The following is a 24,504-nucleotide window of genomic DNA, read 5'->3' as shown; positions in this document are numbered from 1 at the left end:
ACACATTTGAGGAGGGCTAAGTGCAGGGATCTGGGTAGGTACCTCCCTTGGTAGGAACAGGGTCAGCACCACTATGAGCTAAGAGCTGTTTTGTGCAGAAAATCTTGCTGTCAAGAACTGAAGGCCCACAAAGGAGACAGAGGAGTCTCAAAACTTTATTTGAATAAAGGGAGAGTCCAGTGGGACAGACTCCTGCAGGGGTCTATGGGGTCTATCTGCCTATATTGAGCTCCTTGGCTCCCTCGTGTTCTTGCCTGAGGTCACCTGGCTCCTTTGGTCCTCTGGCCAAAGAATGTAGGGGTAGCTCCCTTAATTGTAAAGACGCAAACTTGTTTGTTCCGCTCGTGCTACCACTAACCAAAAGATTTTTCAGATTTCAATAAACATTGTAGTTTTCTGTGCTTTCTCTGTTTTGTGAGCCTCCATCATGCTCCTGAAATGTGGAAAGATGGCAGAAGAATGAATTACATGTAGGACAGTGAAATGCAGCTATTTTTGATGACACTTAGTTTGAACTCTTAAAATCTTTATGCCTTCTCCTGGGGAGCATCTGCCCCGGGAGAAGGTTGCCCAGCAGCACAGTCCTCCGCAGCTGCGGTGTGAAAAGCCTCTCTGTGTGAGTGAGCACATCACATGAGCCATCCCGGCCACCCAACCACGAGAGATGAGCCAACACAAACAGTGTTTTGACAGAGCTCTGCCAAGGTAAACGTTTTGAGGAGGACTTGAATTTTTTCCCCTTCTATTCATGTAGCTAGCCTAGCAACCAGCATCACCAAGAGCTCTATTTCAATGTGCTCCGAAAAGCCTCAGGGTGCAGCTCTGGCAGGGTAAAGCAGCCTCAGCCACCATTTCAGGTGACGGAGCAAACAAGAGCACAGATTTTGGGCCTCTCCGTCCTTTCCCCCGCGCTCACGGAACGGGCGGCCACGCCCCAACGGCCGCGGGCCCAGCGGCGGCACGAGGCACACACGGCCCAACGGCCGCGCCGCTCAGAGGCGGCCACGCCCCAACGGCCGCGGGCCCAGCGGCGGCACGAGGCACACACGGCCCAACGGCCGCCGCGTAGAGGGTCGCGGGAGGGGGGATAGAGGCCGCTCCCCGCGCCCTCGCTTGGGTGCGGGTCCACGCGCCCTGCCCGCCCGCCCCGCACGCAGCGGGGCGGCCCCGTCCCCTCCTTCCCGCCGCTCCCGCCCCTCCGCCCTCACGAAGCCCGCGGGCGCGGCGGGGACGAGCCGCGGGCCGGAAGCAGCGGTTGCTACGGTAACGGCGGAGCTATTTCCGACAGGGGCGGCAGCTGCGCGCGGCTCCGCTGGGGACAACGCGAGGCGGCGCCGCGGGAAGGCTCGTGCCCATGGTGCCCAGCAAGGGTCGGCCCGGCCGGGGCCCGCGCGCCGCGACCGGCCCGGTAGGCGCTGCCGGCGGCTTCGTGTCGGGGCGGGAGGAGGAGGGATCCGTGTCCCTGCCCTGGCCGCGCGGCGCGTCCGGCCTCGTGGCCGCGAGGGCAGGTGCGAGTGCGGGGGGCGGCGGCCGGGCCCGCGCGGGGCGGCCTCGCTCGTGGTACCGCCCGCTGCGCCTGTGTGCGGGGAGCCGCATGGACGCGCCGGTGTGTCCGTGCGCATATGTGCGTGCACATACGTGTAAAGAAGCTGTTTGCTTGAATACTGCGGGTAGAAGTGTTATTATTTATACATAATTACTGTGTTTTAAGTTGTTAATCTAATTAACAGGTCAGTGTGAGGCCTCCCTTAAAAAAAAAAAAGGTATTTGCGTATTTGACAGTAAACACTTATGCCATCATCAAGGCAATATCTGGAAGAAATTATTTTTTTTCAGTGTTTTTATGACACTGGAGTCTGCTTAGTTCTGTGACAGACTAAGTATGCTTAATAGAGCCGGAAGATAATTTCCAACTAAACTGTTAAAACTACCTTATTTGTAAAAATATTGCATTCAATCTTTTTAAAACATGTTTTTGAAAAATGCCTCTTTTTTTTTTTTCCTCTCTGTTTTGTAGGTTAACAGCTGTCTTCAGCTGGTTATCCAGACATCATCAATAACAGATAAAAACAAACCGGTAAGTGTTTTTTTTTGTTTGTTTGTTTTTGTTTGTTTGTTTTTTCTTTCTTTTCGAAGTAATAACATGTTAATGCAAGTTTATGGTGTCCCTTGACTTGTATGCTTGCTGATGGGAATTGCCTTTTTTATTAGCAAGAAGTTTACTCTTAATGTTTTTTTTTCCGATGTATCCAGTAGTCTTTTGGTAATTTATTTCATTCTGCAGTGGTTATATAAAAGTCACTGGATAATAATGTAATGTGCTATAAATTTGATAAGTGATGTCGTGTTTTTCTGTCTGCATTTTTCACTGTTATTCTTGGACCTTTCTTGTAAGGATTTCTTGTATACTAATGGAATGAATATTGCTTTCAAGATGGTGTAATTCTGCTATTCTTTTAAGCACTTGCACAATTTGAAGAAGTGTTTGAAAGCTTTTACATTTATTATGTCTTAAACCTTGTAACATTGTGTTACAGTTTGAGTTCAGGATAAATAAAGAGCAGTCATCTTTCCACAATAGACTTCTGCAGCATGATCTGGAGAAGAACTATTCAGGAAGGCAAGGTAATGTTTGGTATGGTTTGGATTTTTTTTTAGCCTCCAATTTTCTTTTTTTCTATTACTATTAAGTAGACAGTGTTGTTGCAAAAAAAAAATGCATTAGCTTATAGTAGTATCTATGTCTACATATTATAAAATAAAATTTCTGTAGATTAGATGCTATCTTTAAGTTCGGGCATTGAAGCTATGAAACTGTTACACATCCTTACTTTAAACATCATAGAATTTTTATTGTCAAAAGAATATGTGATATCTGCTGTGTGACAAATTGTCACAAGCTGTCAGAAATAAAGCAAATGGTTATACTTTTGAAAGAGGAAATGGAGGGCTGTTGTGGTAACCTAAAAATGACAGGAAAGAGCCAATATATAGAACCACTGAATGGAGACCAAGTGCTGTTTCATGCACTGTGTATTTTTTTTCTTAAGAAAATTATTTCCTTTAATGTTATTTAGTTAATGGAACAATTTTCTGAAGGAGTAATTCAAATATTCTGTGTATGACTTCCTGATAGATAACACAAATTTTGGGAGCAGTTCATCAATAACATCGTTTCCTGTATTGCAACGTACAACTGAAGAGAAAATCCTGAACTCTGATAGGCTTACCCTGGAAAGGTGAGTAATATTTTAAGTAGGGTGTATTTGAGATTATCTAGTTGTCACATTCTGTACGTAGGACTTATATGCATCGTAACTTGCAACTCTTATGTCTAATGGCCTGAAGCGATGAGTGTTTTAGTAATGCCCTTTGTGGTAGGTAGTTGGTGAGTTGTTGATGGTGTCTATGTGGCTTTTGTTTGGGATTTGAGTGAGGTGTGTCAAATCCAATCAAGAAATTCTGCATTAGTCTCCTTATGGTAAAAACACAACATGTTTTTAAGTATTTTTGTACAGTAGTTATCTAAGGTATCAAGGTGTTAGGATTTTTCTCTTTCAAGCTACATAGCTAATTTAAGATGAACTAGCTCAAGATCAATCAAGAAACTTATGGAAATTCAGAATCTAATGTATATCTAGTTTTAGTCAGACGGATTAGCTTTTTTTGGTCCTGGTTATCTAAAAGGCATCTTTAATTGTCAAGACATAGTTTTTTATTTGAGAGGGAGAGCTGTTTTTGTTTGCTTGTTTCTTCTTAAATTTAAGGTTTACTTAATCCAAAGCGTCATGAGCTCAGTAGCATTGAGGTAGTTTAGAGATAGCCTGAAGATGGGAGTAATCATTGTCAGGATCTCTTTTTGTATTTTTTTACTCTATGTATTAACACTTACATTTAGGCTACAAACACACAAAATAATAAAATTCTGGAAACCAAAGAAAAAAAAACATGTAGACATTTCACATCTAACTAATTTAAACAAGCTGTTTGTGTGGGGTCTGATTACAACCTTGGCAGATTGTATTTACTAAAAATTTATAGTGTGGTCACAATATGAAACTTTGGAGCTGCTAGTTATTGTGCAAGATACCTATGTAACAAGCCAATCTCTGCATAAGAAGCATTCTGAAAATTCTGAAAGCATTTCTGCTACCTTTTGGTGTGAAGTTTTTTAATATAAAAGTCATTGCCGCATCTTACTGTTGTTTAAAATTGAGTTAGTCAACTTAATTACCTTAATTAAGATAATGCCCTTTTTCATTTCAGGCAGTAATATTGAAGGGTAGATTACTGATTTGTTATTTAAGGGTGTCTATATTCTTTTTTCTCCTACAGGCAAAAATTGACGGTGTGCCCAATTATTGATGGGGAAGATCATCTTCGCCTCTTGAATTTTCAGCATAACTTTATAACTCGGATCCAGAATATTTCTAATCTACAGCATCTTGTTTTCTTAGATTTATATGATAATCAGATAGAGGAAATCAGTGGGCTTTCAACTCTAAGATCTCTGCGAGTCCTTTTGTTGGGGAAAAACAGGTAAAAATAATTTAAAGCAGCCTAGTTTGGTGTAAATTTGGTGATCTGTCATCGTATCAAATGTTCAGAGTTTTCAGTTTGTAATATTGACCATGAGACCAGGGAGATGGCTCCTTTTCTTGGGGTCTTCAGGCTGCTGTCCTCCTTGTGCCACATACTTCCCCAGGCAAGTGAATTTGTGCCTGATTATGGTACTGTTTGATGGATAAGTTTGGTAAAGCTCTCAGCCTCAAGGTAAGGGAAGGGGAAAATACAAAGTAAGTGAACAACATGATGGGAATACAGTGTTGGGGCAGTTAAGCTTCTGAAGCTGGCTGAGCAAATCTTGTTTCCACAGCATGTATCCTTTGGGAAAGAAGACATGAGAATAGCATAGGGCCCCTTCAGAATTTCTCAGTAAGCTTTCTCTGTGCAGAGGCAGATGGAATGAAACTTTGTGGGGAAAAAACCTCTGAAATATCCATGCTGTAATCTAAGATACTGTCAATTTATGATAGATTTTGAGATACTTGTTAAAACAGGTGTCTGTCTTGTCTACTCTCAGCTTTTTTTGGTAATTTGAAAGAATCCTGAAAAAAAAAAAACAGAAGCAATCAATTTTTGACCCATATTGGAAATGTTTGTCTGCCTGTCATGCATCAGGTCTTGCATACAGAAATGCATGTTTTCATGTACACCAGTGAGAATATTTATGACACTCAGTTATATAATAAAGTTTAATCTGATTTCTTGAAACTTGCTTATGAATCCAAAGTGACAGAGTGATTCAAGATGACAGAGCTAGAAAGGCAGTACATGTATTTAAGTATTAGATTTTTGTATTTATGCTAATAGGATGAGTTTTTTAGCTTTTTTTTTTTTTTTTTTTTTTTTTTTTTTTTTTTTTTTTAAACCTATTCTTGAAGCAAATTGCAGTGTGTGTGACCAGTAACACCTTCAGCCAGTAGATGATGCTGTTGGCTATATAGTAGCCTAGGTTTATCTTCTCAACAAATAGAACAGAAAATAAAAGCTCTGATTTTGAAGCTCAACAGGGAGACAATAAATACTGTCAGTCAGAGATCTGTGTTGCCTGTGTAGGACCAGTGCTTTATTTTTATTGCCAGTTCTAGCAAACTCTTGAGATTCTTTGTCATAGTGATCCCCCCTGGTTTGGGATCAGCCATTTTCTAGTTGTATTTTGTGTTGTTTGGCTAGTTTGTATGCTTTGTTTTCTAAAGGTGTAAGTTTTGATTCCCTTTCACACAAGAGAGAAGGGCATAGTGCTACTACGTTGTGTTTTTGATGTTCAGAAAGGAAGGCATGAGCCTAAAAATACTCATTTGTTGCTCTCTCAGATGGTTGATAGCTTTATTACTTTATCTGTTACTGTTTATAGTTATAAATGACTCATCTTTTTATTAGTTGGAAAATCAAAACTTTAACATAAAATATTTTTGTCATTGTTTAAATGTTTCAGATTAAAGAAAATCTCAAATCTGGAGAATTTAAAAAACCTTGATGTTTTAGATCTTCATGGAAATCAGGTATGGTGCCATAAATTCGTTGTTTAAGATGCTTGCATAGTAAAAGATGCAGAAAATGTGGGGTGTCTAAGCTGTTGCTTTCTGAGGGGCAACTGCCGGTGAATTTGGAGTGACAGAGTTCTTGATCCAGGGTGGTATGGTGTTAATTTTAATCCTGGTATCCAGTCTGCTGCATTTTCAGCATTTTGTCCTGTTAGGAAGTTACAGCAACTAAAATCCAAAGACAGCCAAACATGACAGCACGCATTTGGGTGTAAACCTGCAGAATAAGCATCCAACTTAAGTGTGATTATAGCCATAATATGGTTACTTAAAGACATTAAGCTCATTTTTTCTATTTTGCTTATTTGTTTTGTTCTTTTTTTCTGCTATTGTTGATCTTACAAAACAAGATCCCTTACATATCTGTAAAGGATTTGCAGGTTCTTATAGGAAAAACTAAATTAATCCAAGCCCCTGGTTCATTTAGGCTTCTGAACTGGCTTCTATTGAGTTTTCCTATGTTTGAGGCTATGCCATCATAGATGAGATATGTCTTATCTATGTATTCCAAGTAGCTTATCTGAATGATGCCTGAAGTTTCAGCTGAAACATATATGGGAGAAAAGTTACTACTTAATGGATATGTCATGAACAACATGAAGTAAATAAGGGTAAAACAGATAGTGTTCTTTTTATAAAATAAATGTAACCATGGAGCATTTTATATCCCATGTATTTGAGCTGTTTAAAACAACATATGGTTATTGTGACTATGTAAAGTCAATGTGTGAATTTTCTGGATTCCTGCTTTAACAGTTCTGACTTCTTACTGATGTGTGTTTTTCATTATATTACAACTTAACAGTGGGGAATGGAAACACTATCAGACCCAAATAACACTATAGTTGGTTACTGGCATGTGTGCTAAGTTTGTGGCTTCTGTGAATAGCATAATCAGTCTGGCAGTATGCATGGTATGCATTAGTGACAGATGCGGTATGGGAGTAGAGTAACTTTGTCGCTAGAGTCTTGGAGGGGTAACTTTTTAGCCAGGAACTTTATTAGGAGATTGGACATAGCATCCAACTGGCTGCTGTTTGAGCTTTGTAACTATAGGCTACCTTTAGCCCAGAGAATATCACAAATTAACTTGTTTTGGGAGTTGAGTATTAAAGCTCCGGAGTATAAATGCTTCTCTAGAAAATTTGAGTCATGTCCAAGCGCTCAGATGTTTGCACCTGCAAAAATGGGATATTTAGTTGTTTGTGCACTTTTGATTTTTACACTCAGTGCATTTTTGAGATAAACGGAGATTTTTGAACTTCCCTTCTGTTGATGAATGCTATCTTTTTTGTTTTTTTCTGATCTATGGCTAGTTTTTTTTTTTTTTTTTCTAGTTATGTGATTATTCATGTAAAATACCAGCCTCCATGCATATTTTTTTGAATGCACAATGAAGAAATAAGTAGTGCATCTGAGATGCCGCTTAGGAGCGTGTCAGCCCACTGTGTTGTTTTCAAGTCTGTTTTTTTTTTTTTTGTGTGTTTTTAATGATAGAGAGGTTATGTGCCTTTTAACTTGAGACCGAGATTCATGCAACCTTTACTTGGGCACCCTTCTATTTTATCTTAAACTGTATATCTCCCAAATCACAATTTTCTCAATAATCTTCAACTACAGAATTGCTTTTGAGAACATTAAAAGATGCCTTCAGGTATTGCAGAATGTAGCAGTTAAAACAACTTAATGCTGCCATCTTTTCAGTCATTCTCTCACTAACTGCAGATATTTTAATGACACTTCTGGTATTTTTCTCACATCTGCAGGAAACATAGTGTATCTTTTTGTAAATTGACGACACGGCATGGGAATCTTGTGTTCCTGGTCTTTAAGGCTGTTTTCTAGAAGAGAACAGTCTTGAGGAGGCATCTGTATCTTGTTGCCAGGAATCTTTATATGTTTTTAATATATTTGTGGGCCATGGTGTAAAATTTGTACTATAAAAGGCATTGTTCAGACCTGCTTATGTTGTTGTTTTGTTGTACTGATTATAAACTATTTTTTCGTAAATGTAATTAAAAAAAAATTGTTTCAAAAATTGTCATTATAATTAAGTTTGGCTGGGGGAGGGGGACCGATGCTGAACTCTTCAGGAAGAAGTAAATCCTTTAAGAATGGTGTTAATCTAAAATATGATTTTTTTTTTTCCCTGTTGGTTGTTGCATAGATTGTAATTAGCTTAAAACAGGGATGTCATTTATATGAATATAAAAAACAAGTCAGCCTCACCTGAATCCCTGGGAAGGTCATGGAGCAGCTGGTCTTGGAAAGCATTTCCAAACACATTAAGGGCAAAAAGTGACTGGGAGCAGTCAGAATGGATTTATGAAGAGGAATTCATGTGTGACCACTTGATAGCCTGCTATGGCTAAATGTCTAGTTCAGCAAATATGTGGAGAGCAGTGATGTTTATCTTGATTTTTTTCAGGAAGGCTCTGGACCCAGTCCCCTGTAAATCTTCCTAGAAACACTGCTGTGATACAGACTAGAGAAATGGGGAGCAAGACAGATTGAAAGCTAGCTGCACTGCCAGACTGAAAAGGTTGTGGTCAGTGACATGTAGTCCGGCTGGGTGCCAGTTCACTAGTAGTTTGCCCCAGGGACTGATACTGTTTGTCATTAATAATGACCTGGGCAGAGTGTACCCCGGGGAAGCTTGCAGAAGCTGCAAATGTGGGGCAAGTGGTTGATGCACTAGATGGTTGTGCTGCAATTCAGCAGCAGGCTGGAGCAATGGGCAAGCAAAAAGCTCATGAATTTCAAAGCCGAGTCTTTGGAAGAATAACCCTTTGCATGATACATGTTGGAAGATGACCAGCTAAAAAGCAGCTTGCATTAAAGCATGTGGGGGCATGTTGGGGAACAAGTGGAACAGGAACCAGCAATGTGCTGTGATGGCTAAGGCAGCCTAAGATGGTAGCCTGTGTTGGGAAGAGCATTGCTAGCAGGTTGAGAGAGGTGGTGCTGCCTCTCTGCTCAGCACTGCTAAAGCCATATGTGTAGTGCTGTGCCCAGCTATGGGCTCCTTAACCCAAGATGGATGTGAATTTACTGGAGGGAGTGTAGTGAAAGATGATGAAGGGACCAGAGCATCTCATGAGGAGAGAGCTGGGGCTGTTCAGTCTGGAGAAGAGATGGCTCAGGGTTTCTTATCAATGTGTTCAAACACCTGATGGGAGCAGGAGTAACCATAGGGCTGCACTTTTTATCAGTGATGTCAGTGAAGGGTAAGAGGTAATTGGCACAAAGTGAAATACAAGGCAACTTCTTTAAACATAAGAAAAATATTCCTGTCAGGAGGTCAGACCCAACAGGCAGGGTTTGTGGAGTCTGGGGCTGGAGTAGATGTCTCTAGAGATGGCTTCTAACATCAACTATTCTGTGATCCTCTGATTTTTGAGGTGCCTGAATTCACTATCTTTTGGTTATTTCCTCTCGTTAAGGAAATAAGAGGCTAAAAAAAAGTAGAGAAGAATTATTTTGAGGGTACTAGGGAAATGACAATTCTCTATTGCAAAAATGTCACTAATAAAGTCACAAAAAACTCCTTTGTTGAATGAATGAAGACTTTTGTGGCAGTAGATTTAACTGTAGTGCACTGAAACAACATCCTATTACAGTACTCACTGAATGGTACTCTGTATTTGAGGCTAGGAAAAACAGTGTTCCTGTGGTTTTGGTGTTCAGAAATCCAACACATTTCATGGAATTATGTAAGAAATCTGTTGGTCTTTAGTGTACTTCCTGTAGAGTATACACTGAAGGCTTCTATTCATCAATTCTCTTCCTGCTTTAGGGTAAAGGTTGATCACATGTCCCTTTATGGAATATTTCAGTGATTTATTTGTTGAAAAATACCACAGTTGAATTTTCTGAAAACTGACCAATTTGCCTGTTATTTTTATACAGCAATCCTGTGTGATTCATATTCTCCTGCATATTAGAGCAGTGTTCTATTTTGAGGTGCTTTGTCTTTCCGTACAGCAACTTTGTCTTGACTGGGTTTCTTACTTTTCAAGTTGCTGCTCTTCAGTTAATGAGCACACATGGTTCATCCTAGAGAAGTCACCGTCTTAGGAGGAGAGAACATCAGGTGGGCAGTCTTCAGTGCAGTAGAATTATTCTTTTGTAGAGATACAAGGGGGTTGAAAAACTTAAATGCAATGCTCTAACATCACTAGCCTCCCTCAGTGGGGAGAGAGAGATTAAGTCACCAGAAGGTGTTTTAGAGTGTTGCTAGATTCTGTTAGATGATTTAGTGAGGGAAATCTTGTCCCTAAGATGTATCCCAAGATATTGAAGTACAAGTGGAACTTGACATACTATAGCTTTTTGGTTAGACAGCAATGTATGCATGACATTGTCAACAATGCTGTTGTTACTGTACTGCAGAACAGAAATGGTTGCTTGCAGCTGAGGTGATATAGAACAGTCTCTCTAGTCTTTTTCTTGTAGCTTGGCTTCTCTGGCATTAAATGAAATTTGTAATTTAATATGGTAGGTTATGGTGAGAAACAGTAAGTCTTGTTGATTCCTGCAAATTATTCTGCTAGAGCCATTTTTCATTGAATGTGATATTCCACAGTCCTTGTGGAGCATATTGAAGGTACTCATATATCTGGCAAGAAATAAGTATTATTATTTAATTCCTCCCCCTTTTTCTTTTTGCTTTGCAACTTTGTAGCAGTTATAGGACATCACATTCACAATAAAAATAATTTTTATGTAATACCTACAGCATAATATCCCATCAAATAGATTTCATCCTTCAGTTATGTAAATCACTAAAAAAATACAAGCAGTTCTTGCAATCACTTTATTTTTTGGGGGGTTGGAACCTATAATTAATATTGTGTATCTTCTGTGTGTTGCCTCTGATTTCAGGGGATCACAAAACAATAGTAAGTTTAAACCCATGCACAAAAAAATGTACAGATTATATTAAAGTTACTTTAAATGCATTAAGCTGGAACAGGAACTTAACTGTTTCATGATATGTAGTTGTACGTAACATTTCAACTGTCACTTTTAATAGACACAATATAAATACTCAAATAGAATTTTCAAATTCTTCAAAAGTACTGCTAGAGTCTAGCTAGAAAGATTTTTTTTTTCCCTAGCATTTGTGTACAATTCAGAGGAACTGTAGCAGTTCAGAGGAAAGCTAGGTAGCTGGTTTAGTCTCTTTCCTTCCACCATTTCGGATGTAAATCAGTTGCACAGATGGGGTGCAGCTTGCAAGAGTGGAATTTTTCCAAGAGCTTGGAGGGAAGAGAAATAAAAGGAGTAAAATGCTGTTGTTGTTCACTTTTTGGAAAATATTTTGATTTATTCAAGTACAGGATATCTTGACTAAATACAGTTTGTTCTGAACTTTTGGTTGTGTCCATCCCTCTACATCCACCCCCAGTGTGAGGACTGAAATGGGGAACTGAATGTCCTTTAAAATACCAAAATGTAGCATTCTGAAATGCTTAAATGCAAAACCTTATTCATTATTTTTGGAGAAGGGGGTAGCACTTCAAATCAAATCTCTAAATGTGCTTTGTGAAAGAAAACCCTTTCACAAGGTTCATAAGAAGGCTGAAAAATCTGTGTGATGCCCAATAAAATATATCTCTTGTAGTCAAGTACAAACAGTAATTCCTTTATTGCTATTTTTTTCCTGGTTTACTAAATCATCTTGTAAGCCACATAATTTCAGTACTTCATATTAAAAATTTTAAGAAGATGAAACCTCCTAATAACATCAATTCTACGTAAAACCTCTAATATTAACAACAGTACTACAGACAGATAAATGGATAATAATATTGTTTTCTTCGCAACCTTGCTGAAGAACATGTACACTAACATGTTACATGGGTTTGGGTGGGAACAATATTAATATCCTACTGTGCAATGACAATCTGCTCCATGATATTGCTGTGTGCAAGTCCTGTGTGAACATCTGGGTAGATGCTGGAAGACAAATGCCAGATTACTCAGGGAAAGAGAGCTTGCTTGAATTGCTGAGAAATGCAGACAGCATAAAATAAAGCCATATTGCATCAGTTAAGAATTTTTTAATGCCCTTTTAAAACACAGTAACATTTCCACGAATCAAAAATGAAAGTAAGGGCCGGTAACCCTTTGACAATGCTTATTCAGTATCACTTGAATCTTTAGGATCCTGAAAATAAATGCAAACCTAAAGCATCTGCCGGCTACCGGGAAGCCATGAATTGTCAAAAGAAATGCTGGGGCTGTCGAGCAAACACGCTGTGTATCCAAATTAAGGATGATGCTGATTTCTTTTTCTGACTTTTATATGAGTGTTTCTCCCTGAGTCCAGAAATCATCAGCTCATAAAATTCTTCCTTACAGGTTCCAGTGCCAGAATAAGTACTCCCTTCTCCAGGGGGCTGTGGCTGCTCCTTGGCTCCTTATGTGCAGCAAGTCCCAGTCCTGTGCCCTGCTGGGAAGCCCATGTGTGGAGCTCCCAGAGACACAGCTGCAAGTGTGCTGACCTGTTCAAGGCGTGAGGGGAGGTTGGCACTGACTTCTGAGATGCTGTGGAGCACTATATGCTATGGGGCCTCCATATGCTATGGAGCTACCATACTGTGTTCTCCTGTGGCAGTGTATTGGGAGACTTGCCTGTGTATCTGTGCCTTTGGAAACACTCCAAGGATCAGCTGCGCACAAAATTTTCCAATTTTGACATACCATGATATCATCAGTGTCCTCTTAGGCTTATGGTATGAATGGTTAAGTAATGTCTTTTGAGGGTGCAGCTACAGGACAGCACAGCTGGATTTGATTTCTGAGGATAAAGAGAGGACCATTGACTTGTTTTCACTGTAGTATGTTTAAAAAGATGGTGGTGGGTACTACTCTTAGGCTATAGCTTGTTTTGGGCAGTTTGTGAGAGGGTTGTGACAGTTTAGAAAAGTAATAAAAACATAGTATTGGATTAAGTTGAATCTGTTTTTGTACATGTTGCTTTTTAAAAATACATATGTAAATGCTTTATATATGTATTGTAAATCTATGTAAAATATAATGTGTGTATTTATACTTCTTTTACAGATCACTAAGATAGAAAATATCAACCATTTGGGTGAACTGAGAGTATTAAACCTTGCCAGAAACCTACTGACCATTGTAGAAAATATTAACGGACTGGATTCACTCACAGAGCTCAACCTACGTCATAATCAAGTCTGTTCTATAGTAAGGAAAAATACCAGTTATATTTCCAGTGTTGTCTTGCTCACAGCTGGTGCCTTTTCACCCTTTTCAGGAATAGTTCCTGCATTGTCCTTGTTTCCCCTCAATGCAGCCTGGGTGCTAAGGAGTTGCAGGCTTAGGTTCTCCTGTATCCCACCTTAATGTTTCGTTTCTCTCTGGTCTAAAGCACTGTTTCAGAAAGAAAATTTCAGAAATTTTGTTTTATTTTGTCCATAATATTAAATTAATTGATTGTCACCCTGGCTACAGTCTAATAGATCACTTTTTGAGTTGGATGGTGATTTTAGCAGACAGCACTAACTCTCCTTCTTCTAGAGAAGGATTCTGAAGTAATATGAAGTCAAGATTTGGACATGTCATGGTGTTTGCGATATGGAAAAATGGTTTTTCATTCCTAGTATTAAATTTCTTTCTCATTTTAATGGTAGGCAATTTTTAGATGCACGTGTATTTTAGATTTATTTTAACTTTCTGAAGTGGAAAGACCTTAGAAGATGAAAGTTGCACTATTTTGTTTTGAAATCAAAAATCTGTTGCAATTTACATTCCTGCAAATCTAGAAACACAGAAACAAATTGATTATTTTATGGAAATAATGTTCAAGGTAGTTTACTTTTGGAGTACTTGAAGTTGGGGGAAGAGAGTTGTTGGTTTGACTTCTAATCCTCTTCCTTAAAGGAAAGGTTTTCTAATTGTTGGCTTATATAGAATTCGTTTTTGGAATTTGAATCACGATATAGGTGTGATATAGAGGTAAACTGAAAAATTTCCACTCACATAAAGAGTGTGGTTTCTACTGCACGGGCTGTGGTTTAGTTACTCAGTTATGACAATACTATAATAATGAATTTCTAAAACGTTCTCTCTCAGTACATTTTTGTGAACCTTTCTTATTTTCAATGTTTTTTCTCCTGTGATGTCTAGAAACATATTACTTTTATAGAAAACATGATGTTCTCATTTGTCAGATAAACTGAAGTTCGGTACTAAACTCCATACCGTGATGCAGTTGACTCTACTGGATAATTAGAGTTACCCAATTCAATTGCAGCCTGTTTGCTCAATTAAATCTGTAACTACCTTCTATAATTCTTTTGCCTTAGATTAGTAATTTGGGGGCCATTTTTTGTCTTTAAGCTATCCATCAGATTTCACTGGAAATATTTGAATCAAAAAATAGTTATTCTAAAAACAACAAATTCTAGTTCATCCAAAGTGGTAGAACCTGGAGAAAAAGAAAAAGAAAAAAAGAAAGAAAATAAATAAATAAATAAAAAGGAAGCACTCCTGTAGTGAATTAAAGATGTCTTCAAGAAGTTGGACTATTCTGAGGAAGGGCAAGTGGGGGAGAGTAAAGGATTATAAAAATTCTCAACTGGTGTCAAAAACATGAATCTCTACATATAAGGAGTTATGGAATGTCTGTTTCCTTTTCATCCAGTAGTGAATTAGTGTCCCTAATTAGGAATTTTTGTTTAAAATTGATAGCAGCTTGCCTACTTTTAGGTGTAAAAACTAGTGATTCTGTCGTTGTCATATGCAGCTTGATCTTAGACATGGAGAACTGTTTAAATTGTGCATTTTCATAGGATGAAAACTCCTGCCTCGTAGGTCTGCTGACTTAATGACCTCATAGCAAAACTGAAGTTGCTCAGGCCTTCCTTGTAACTGAGGTGATGCCTCATGCCTGTGAGGCTTGCAACATCTCTCAAGACAGCAGAGATTGCTTCTAGCTAAAGAAGTCTGTCTTCACAGGAAATTACGTTGTGTTCCCAAACACAAAATTCTTTCACTGCTTAAAGTCTGTATTGCTTGACAAGAATTACTGTGCACAGTCTGTCTTGCTGTGTATTTCATCCTTGCCCCTGTGCTCCCTGAAATGTCAGCACTGTAAGTAGCCTTAGGCACTGAGGGTACATCTAGATGACAGTTGTGAACTCAGTCTCTCCATGGTCTAATCTAAGTGGATTCAGAAGAGCCTCAAAATAGGAGTTGGCAGCTGTAGTTAATATAGACTGGAGCTAATGAGCCCTCCTTATTGTTGATAGGTCTGTGATTCTCATCGTGGTTTGTTAGCTCACACACAATGTTTCATTGATAGCAGCAACGTGACATCTTCAGCACTGCCTTAAGCTTAGCTGCCTGGGTAGGATGCCTGCAGAATGCCCCTTCCAACTCCGGGACTACCCATGTGACTGGAGCCTAAAATGAAGGGAGTCCCTGTGTCACTGCATTCTGCATGTGAGGAGGTTGGTGGCCACTGGCTGCAGGCTGGAGGATGCCCCTTAGCAGGACAAAGAGATACCATTGAGGTGATACAGTTTACCCTTCTGCTATAAGAGGGTACATGCAACGCTGCAGACTGCCGTCTGGCCCGTGTGGATTTATGTTTCATAAATAACTTCATCTTAGTTGATGTGTTTTAGTTTACTAATTCTTTGGACAAATTTAAAGTGTTCTGTAAAGGTCTTTAGTAGTATTTATTGAATTCACAATTACTCATTCTTAATTTTTTTTTATACATTTGTAATGTCTGCAGATTATATATAAACTTAAAATCAGTCAGATTACCCTGAATGTACAAAAATGTACAAAATCTTTCAGTTTTTCTCTAGCAGAAGAGCCTTTGCTATTTTTAAGTGCTAGTTACCTTGCTGCATGGTGCAATTTTCAAAAGCCTTATGGCAGCATGCTCACAAAAGATTTTTTTTTTTTTTTTCCATGGGAATTTGGTTACAGCGTATTTAAGGTACAGCTTAAATATGCTGAAACAGCACCTTGGCTTCTTTCCCAAAAGCCTGTTCAGAAACCAGCAGCAGTTTCATCCTCTCTTCTTTAACACTGTTTGCCTTGCAAGTGGTGCAGTTTGTTCTGCAGAGTAGATATCTGCACTGAAACACTCCCTTGCAGTCTGCACTAGGGAGAAATGGAGCTGCATGTGCGACAGAAGTCAATGTTGTAGCAAGGTTATAGTATATAGCAATGAATGTGTTTCATCATCAGGCACACTAGAAAGCTAGGAAGGATGATATTTTTCAGCAACTGAATTTACGCCTCTTTTTTTTTTTTTCCTTCTAGAAAGATGTGGATACTTTGCCCTGTCTCCAGCGTTTGTTCCTCAGCTTCAATAACATATCTAGGTAAGGTTAATAGCAGTTTGTTTCCTATCAGTAATTTGAGGTATGTTATTACAGCTGTATTTTATTAAATTTTAAATTCTTGCATTATGAATACAGATCCTTCTTTGTAACATGTTAGATTATATAATCAAGCCATTATGTTTTTCCTACTTTAATATGAAAAGTTCTTTAAACCTTTTGCATTTCAGTGTGCTTGTGCTCTGAAAATTATAATGTGAAAAATTACTTTTTTTAAAGATGGCCTTATTGTTTATAATTATGAAAATTAGAAGATGTTGCAAGTGTGTTGTATTTTTAAAATATATGTCTGTTAAAGTAGCATTGTGCAAGGCACTTAAATACAGTGCTTGCATGTTAAATGAAATATATAAGCCTGGTACAAACTGCTGAGTCAGATTCTGCTTACTTACGTTGATTAGAGAATTTTATGATTATGTCTTATATGCTCATTTCTTAATAAAGTCTGAAAGGTATATTCATGGTACTTGGAAACCGGATGGTAGAAATAGAGTAACTCAGATTTCTATTAGGGCTTCTGTTTTAGGTAACCAAGCAAGCTTTGTAATAAATAGAAATGTCTTCTGTATTTTTATCTGCATAGATTTGTGATCTGTGTTTATATACTCGTAATGATTTTATGCATTAAAAAATTCAAAAAAAAAGTCCTTACATTAATTTTCAGTCGAGTGATATTGTTTGCCTTTATCCCTTACTCATCACGAGCCTTTGCCAGACTCATTTTGATAGAATTGGATAGAGATAGAGTCTAATTACTGAAAATACTTCCACATTCCTGTGGTACTTGTTTTCTTCTGTAAAAAAAGTTATACTTAATGCGAGCTTCTTGAATGTTTTAAGCTGACCTGCATTATATTTTTTGCAGACAGCTCCAACCTACTTGTCTGTGTTCCTTAGGCTCTTGAAGTACAGTGGTCTCCTAAATACTCCTGAGTATTAAGCATTTTAAAAACTCAGAGATGAGCTTCAGGAATGTTTAATATACTCTTCATTCATCTGCTAGTCTCTTTATGTTTTAAATTGAGGTAATAAAGATAGGGTTTGCTGCCTTTTTTTTTTTTTTTTTTTTTTTTTAACCTTCTTCTGTTGGATAACTTCCAAATTTAGCACATGCCATTTGTTCTGCTTTTCCAACAAATGTCTTAGGCTGGCAAGAGCAATGGGGGACTGCAGTAGCTCTTTCCCTTGTCATCAGGGAGTATCATCCTGCAGTCACTGGAATTTCTGTATAGTTTTTAGATACTTGATGTATTTCATGTAGTTTTCTGACTCCTTTCTCACATCGTTTTGTGTAGATTTATAGTGTTACTTTTGCAGTGTGTAAGGAATGAAAAAGGTTTTGGATTTTTCTGCAAATTTCTTAAAGATGATGTCCTTACATTTTATATAATCAGTTCTCAAACTTTGTCTTAAGCAGCTTATTTTGAGAATGTGATCCTGATTTTTATCTTTTATTCATTGGAGTTAGCGTTAGGAGATCTAGCCCTAGTTTAGTTCAAAAACTTACTTCGAACATTCTCGCAAATATATAATGTTAATTGGGTTTTACTTTTTGCTTGGAATAGATATAGAAACATTTAATTTCCATGCTACAAATTTTATATACCCATAGAGATAGGTAGATGGGTGGATCAGTTTAGGTTTCTGTTGTTCTATTCATTAAAAACAAAGCAAACTTTATTATAGCGTTTGGCTTAGGTTTTTGAAGCAGTGACGTTCCATTGCCTAATGGGAGTTTTGAAGGTTAAAAAGCCTCATTAATAGTTCATCTTGAGTTAAGCAATGGATATATGGCCTCACAGTGAATGATTAAATGCAAAAGTAAGTTCATGGCCTTTTTCTGTAGTCATCTGATACTTGGCTTGATGCTATTTCAGCTGATCAAAGAAGCCATGTATGACTATAACACTAGTAAATTGTGGTGCAGTGTCCAAACATTTCTACAGTCCTTTTAAATGCCTTTATATAGTTTGAGTTGCTTACTTGATTTTACTATGTTCCATATGGGAATGTTTAAAACACATTTCTCTAGAAACGTCTATGTGTCCAGTGGCTTCTAGGTAATTAGTTATATAGCTATTCTGGTTAATTCATTTGTAGATGCACAGAGAAAATCTGCAAGTAGAGACGAAGTGTGTTGCTAAAAATGGGATAGATTTATAATATGGACTCATTAAATTGTTTCATTAAGAAATTAAAGTATTTTAGAAGATAAAATACTATGTAAGTGTAGGATTTCTTAGATAGTCTTACCATGTAAAGTTGTATTGCTTTCTATTTTTATGACAGCAAGAGTCCTTGAGTCTCAAGTAGATACAGATATGTGAGTTGTAGTCTCAGTAAAAGATTCAGAATTGCCTTTTTAAAATTGTCTGTGGCTAAGACACAGGAATCTATAAGAGGTTTCATCACTGAACAGTCTTTTCCTCTTCACCTTCAGGCAAGGCTTCAGAAAGCTGTTGCTTCTCTGCAGAGCTTTTAGTAAAAGGTATATGTTAGCAAAATAATACAAGCTAAAACCACACTCAGTGAAAGTTGATGCAGATCTGAAACAAAGGATGTCCTGTTTCAGCCCACCCTCCAAAAAACAATTTAGCCATTACAAACTGAAGGTATTCGCTCAGTGTGGTTGATTATTATTGTGCGTCTAAAATGAGTTATAAAGAGGGTTAAGAAATCAGTTTTTTAATTTGTCTTGTGGTATTGGGAAGTGATTACAGACATAATTTTCTTCTAGAAAGATACCTCACTGAGATTTATAAGGAGGGCTGTTATTGTTCATATTTAATAATGTAAAATAGGAAGAATTTAATAAGGAAAATGCATTCTCCTTGTTATGATAATTTGCTCCAGGTCAGCACTGTGTTTGCTTTTTCATTTGCTAAAGCACTTTATTTAGCCATATTGAAAAAAATGGCTACCATTTCAGTAGGCCTGTGGAGTACTTTTCTTGACTTGGTTACCTAGCTGGACACCTAAGAGAAGGAATGTGCTTAGTCTTTATTCTGATGAGAAAAAAACTTGTTTAGATTAAAGTGATGGATACTTTTCCTAAACATTTATACAAAAAAGTACAATAGGAATGAAAGGTGGTAGAAGCTTCTTTCTTAATAGGTAGTTTAGTTGTTAGAGATTTGGAATGGGAGTCAGAAGTTTTCATCGACTGAATGTTTCTTGGAGCTGTGATTTGAGCACCCAAGTTGCTATCCAGTATGTTGCTTTCAATCTTTTCTTCAGACCTTTTTCACTTTGTGGAACGTGTTTTTAAAAAATCATGGGTGCAAGTGCAAGAGAGAATTGTGCTCCTGAGCAAGTAGGCTGTTTATGAGGAGACAAGCATCCCAGTTCATGCCTACTAAATGTTTAGAAGGGAACCAGTATCCAAGCTGGATGCTGAATGTGCATCACTGCAGCATACTCTGCTGCTTCCTCATTGCAGAGTTCCCATACAAGGTGCAAGAAGTGTGTTTGCATCCCTTTTGGCAGAGGAGGGAAATGGATACAGGACTACTATGTCTTGACAGTGCTCAGAGTGGTCTACCTTGAATCTGAAAGGAAAAAAGTCTAGAAAACACTCTAGAGTAATTTAACCCAAATTCACCAATCGTGTCTGTATTACACTGAATTTACCTTTGCTAGAAAGGAGGTTGGTTGCTCCTGGTTCCTGGGGTAAAGGATTTTTGGAAAGAGGGGCAAATGTTCCATTTGAGCCCTGGAGGAGAAAGTTATTTGAGCCGGTGTGAAACAGCATCGTGTGCAGCTGCAGCAAGTGGCTCGAGAGCTGCTCCATGAAGAGCAGCTGAGGGAGAGAGCATCGAGACGTGGCCTCATGACTCATGTAGAGCCTCAGCGCTCGCCACCATGGCATTTGTCCCTGTTGGGGGAAAGAGACCCACTTGTTTGAAAGGTATGTGGTCTCTTTGGTGCATGTGCCATCTTAAAGCTTCACTTTTCATAGATGTGATGCCTCTGTGCTAAGTACAATATATTAAGTGTTCTACATTGAATTTCTACACTGTATTTTTCATATATCTATGCAAAGACTCCCAAAGTTCACTGGTTTTGCACTGTTGTTTGCTCTAAAATTGAGTTACTAATATGGTAGCTAAAAGCAGGATAAAGCGAGCACATCTGTTTTAGCTCTAGAATTAGTATTCTGGCTTGCTGAAGTGCTGGGAATTTAAGAGCATGGAAGTATGTTTTAGTGGAAGGTCTTGAAAATACTAGCAAACTCAACCACTGGATGTGTCACACTGTTTTTAATTGCAAATGCAATTCATATTAATTTGGGGTTATGTATTGATATTTATACTTTTTTTTTTCTAAATGTGAAACTATGTTCTTTTAGATCACATACATATATAGAGACACAGAATAAAGAGTGTGTTAAGAGATGTGCAGCAGCTGTTCTTGGTAATTCAAAATACTTTTAACTTGATTTGTCATGTATGATATGCTGTTTTCTTCAGTACAGAAAAATATTCTTTCCTTAAAAGAAAAAAATCTTACTTCTCAAACATCTTCCTATCCCATGGCATTAAAGCTATAAACTTTATTTGGTTACAGTTTTGAGGATATTCTGTGCCTTGCTGATTCCTCATCCTTGTCAGATATCACCCTTGATGGCAATCCAATAGCTCAGGAGACATGGTACAAGCACACTGTTCTCCACCATATGATGCAGCTCCGACAGCTAGATATGAAGAGAATCACAGTAAGAAATTTTCTACAATATATTTTTGTCACATAGTAGATGCTTAGATTTAAGAGTAAAATGTAGGGCTTTGTATATAGAGGAAAAAATGCATTTTTATTTAAACCTGGAAGTTCATGATATTTATACAAAATATTCAAGGTTTAAACCTTTTTATTTTGCTCAGTATTATATAACAGTGTGCTTCTTTGCTTCCCGTTAACATATTCTAAAATGTTTAAATTTTTTCATTACTAAGCACTGTGTGGCTAAATGCCAAGTGATAGTGAAACTATAGAGCTCCTAGTTTGCACTTTCACTGTGTAGTCTGTATTGACTTGTTCTGTAGATGAAAAGCAACAGGCTATTTCTACCAGAGCAATAGAATGCTTGCTGTAAAATCAGCACTGTTTTTATCTTTCATTTAAACAGGTTGTGGGTTTTTGGCCTGCCTCTGTAACGAGACCTGCTGATTGCGTTGTTTCTGTGGGTCAGTCTGCCTTTCCCCCTCCCTTGCCTAACCTCCTCTTCCCCCCTTCATTTCTGAATCTACTGGTCAAGTTCAAATAAGCTTGAATGAATAGGAGAAAATGACTTGTGGAGAGCCAGCTTCCTCAGACCTCATGGAAACATGCTGTGAGGGAGAGCATGTAGGGGAACTTGCAGGGGCATTGAGGCATAGATCGAGGCATCTCTTTTGTCTCTGTTAAGAGTAACTGTGTTAATTCTTCTCTCTACTCTGTGTAAGCCTGACCTGCTTACAAGAGGCATCCACGTAACAGCCAGATAACAAGTATAATAGGCTTAACAAACAACAGTAATCTTTGACCAGATGCTGATACAATCACTGTCTTTTAAGTGCTTATTTGCTTTTTACGCAGCCTCTTAAGTATTATAAATTGCACCTGTTTTGTACCGTCTCATCCTGTTGTGTTGTAATCAAACCACTGTGAATCTAAAATAGATCCAATTATGTGACAATATGCATGGGGAAAACATGGCCTAAGTGTTAACACCAGTATCTATTCAGTCACTTCTTTCCAGGTATTGGGGGACTTTTTCTTTTTGGATTTATACCAACTTAATTGAATACCAGCAAATTGTTTTGCTTTGCAAAACTCTTTTCTTAGTGTTATTTCAGGAACGTAAGTAAGGTGAGTAAGAATTCTTTACTCTGAACTTCTGCTGCAGAATGGGGAGAGAAGAAAAAGGGGAAGTTGGTGTATTTCCCACCCCCAGGTACAATGGATAGAGATTCTAGTAGTGTTGTCAGCAATGGAAGAACTGCAGAAAGAGCTCTAAACTCCTTTTAAACTCAATGCATGAGAAAGATCTATTAGAAGTGCACAGCCATGAGGAAAGATCTATCTGTGATCACACCTTGTTAAACATCAGAGGATCAACCATGAGACAGCAAGCCACAGAAAACCAGGCTTCACTAGTTGTGCTGCTCATAAAACTACTTGTAAGGAATGTGTTTTGCGTTCTTTTTATTTGCCTTTTAGGTTTTGAGCCTTGAGAATTTCTTTTTAAACTTTCTCTGTGCAGAGGAGACAATATGCTTTTTCCGGAAAAAACCTGTGTTACCCAGATATTCATATGATTTAACTGGGACTTTAAGAAAAATAACAAGTATCGTGAGATCTGGGGTAAAATCAGAGAGTTGGCAATGCCTAATCCAGCTATGCTGCTTAGTAATGCAGCACGTTGTTGCCATCAAATATAAGGGTAAAGTAACTTAGTGGGGGAGTGGAAGTATAGCGTGAGCATATGCTTTTTCTCACTTCATTAGTAGAACCAAACTCCAATTATGCTAATTAGAATATTTTCTTCCTTGGTTTGAAGTATGTCCAGACATTCTGAACTGAGGTATTGCTTTATCTTTCAAAGAATTGAGAGTTGGACTTGGATGTTTGTTTTTTCTGACCAGAAATTCTTCTCTAACCTGATTAGAAGTTCTGTTGGAAAACTTTTAGACAATTGTTTCAGTTTTCAGGTTTTAACTTGCTCTCTTTGCTGGGGTGAGATAACTATTTTAAGTTGGAATAACATCTAACGGACATTTTTCAAAAGTTTTTACTTATTTCTATATGTTTTTGAGATGTACTCCCTTTGGTGGCTCACCTCTTCAGTAGGAACTCCAGAGGCACAAACCCCAAAATCGTAGGTAGTGATTTGGAGGAAGGTAGGCACTCTGAGTTTGTGCTTTTGCATAACTATGGGAAAAAATTACTGTGAGGCAGTAAGTGCATGAGAAAAGGCTGAGTTACAGTGGCATGACGAATTCCCAGGTGTCACCCGTGGTAATAATCAGTAACCATGTGTTGTTTGTGCTTCTAGTCCATCTCAGGTGTAAGATAATATGATTTGATTTATGGCTAAATGATCTAGGTTTGTATGAAGTTGAAGTGTATTACAGCTGTGAGCTCTGGTCAAATCTGTAGTGTGTTGCATTGCTTGGTTAATGTGCTACAGTGGCTAGTTTTTGGGGCGCTGAAACTTTTTGAATGTTTTGTAGCCCTTGAAATTTTTTAAAAGTGGACTTATCCAGTCACAGATGTACTTCAGCTCTCTAAAATATATTCCCTGTAGTCCTTAATAACAGGAAACAAATATTGTCTGTCTACATAGAGTATATGTTTAAATATGAATGAAATACATACCTATCTTAGTGTGAAGTAATTTAACTAGGAATACCACTTCTATCCCTCACTTCAATACTGTTTCCCAGCAAAATTGCTACATATTTTTAACAGTAGAACTTTTGCCTCTCTTTACTTTCAACTAAACTTGTGAAGTAATCCAGTTGTGAAGAGGAGTGTGAGCATCCTGGTATGCTCAGGCGAGGATCCATCTCAGGTCTTGCTGGGTGTTTTGTCTTACAAGACTGGTGGCTAAAATGAAGATTTGTAGTTTTTCTTACAATAGTGCTCAATTAGCAGCAGGGGGAGCTATCAGTATGCCAATATTATGGAAATAAAGTTATTTAGTAAAGATGAAGTTCTTTTTGTGTTCTGTCAGCACTGTTGCTTCACATTAAGACTATAAACCAGCAGCATTAAAAGCTCAGTTCAGTGATTTCTGTATTGCAGAAGCTGAGACTTTTTCTTATTATAAATTCTTTTTCTTACTCTCTTTGTAACCTTTTTAGGTAGGAAGTGGAGAAGAAATAAATGGCAAAGATTTCAAAATAAGGAAGATCATACAAGTTCTTTCCCCATGGTTTGTCATCTTTGCCTCTGGAAAAACATCTGCCCATCTCTAACGCAGGTGTCTCCTGTGGTCACTGTAGCAGTTGAGCCTTTATTATGAT

General features: G+C 38.1%; 1 protein-coding gene across 1 annotated transcript in view; it reads left to right on the top strand.

The window, feature by feature from the left end:
- Nucleotides 1–1,286: 1,286 nt before the first annotated feature.
- LRRC49 (leucine rich repeat containing 49) overlaps nucleotides 1,287–24,504 on the top strand; it is a 35,983-nt gene continuing 12,765 nt past the window's right edge. The window contains exons 1-9 of the mRNA XM_088520204.1: nucleotides 1,287–1,408; nucleotides 2,018–2,077; nucleotides 2,538–2,625; nucleotides 3,137–3,239; nucleotides 4,336–4,539; nucleotides 5,999–6,065; nucleotides 13,179–13,322; nucleotides 16,419–16,480; nucleotides 21,065–21,212. Coding sequence (XP_088376330.1) covers nucleotides 1,355–1,408; nucleotides 2,018–2,077; nucleotides 2,538–2,625; nucleotides 3,137–3,239; nucleotides 4,336–4,539; nucleotides 5,999–6,065; nucleotides 13,179–13,322; nucleotides 16,419–16,480; nucleotides 21,065–21,212 — 930 coding nt within the window. The 5' untranslated portion in view covers nucleotides 1,287–1,354. The remainder of the gene's footprint in view (nucleotides 1,409–2,017; nucleotides 2,078–2,537; nucleotides 2,626–3,136; nucleotides 3,240–4,335; nucleotides 4,540–5,998; nucleotides 6,066–13,178; nucleotides 13,323–16,418; nucleotides 16,481–21,064; nucleotides 21,213–24,504) is intronic.

Source organism: Tinamus guttatus, unplaced genomic scaffold (genome assembly GCF_059628265.1).
Source record: "Tinamus guttatus ecotype Peru unplaced genomic scaffold, ASM5962826v1 Tinamus_guttatus_pri_ptg000004l, whole genome shotgun sequence".
NCBI lineage: Eukaryota > Metazoa > Chordata > Aves > Tinamiformes > Tinamidae > Tinamus > Tinamus guttatus.
Note: the sequence above shows the minus strand (reverse complement) of the source record. Positions and strands in the feature narration are given on the sequence as shown.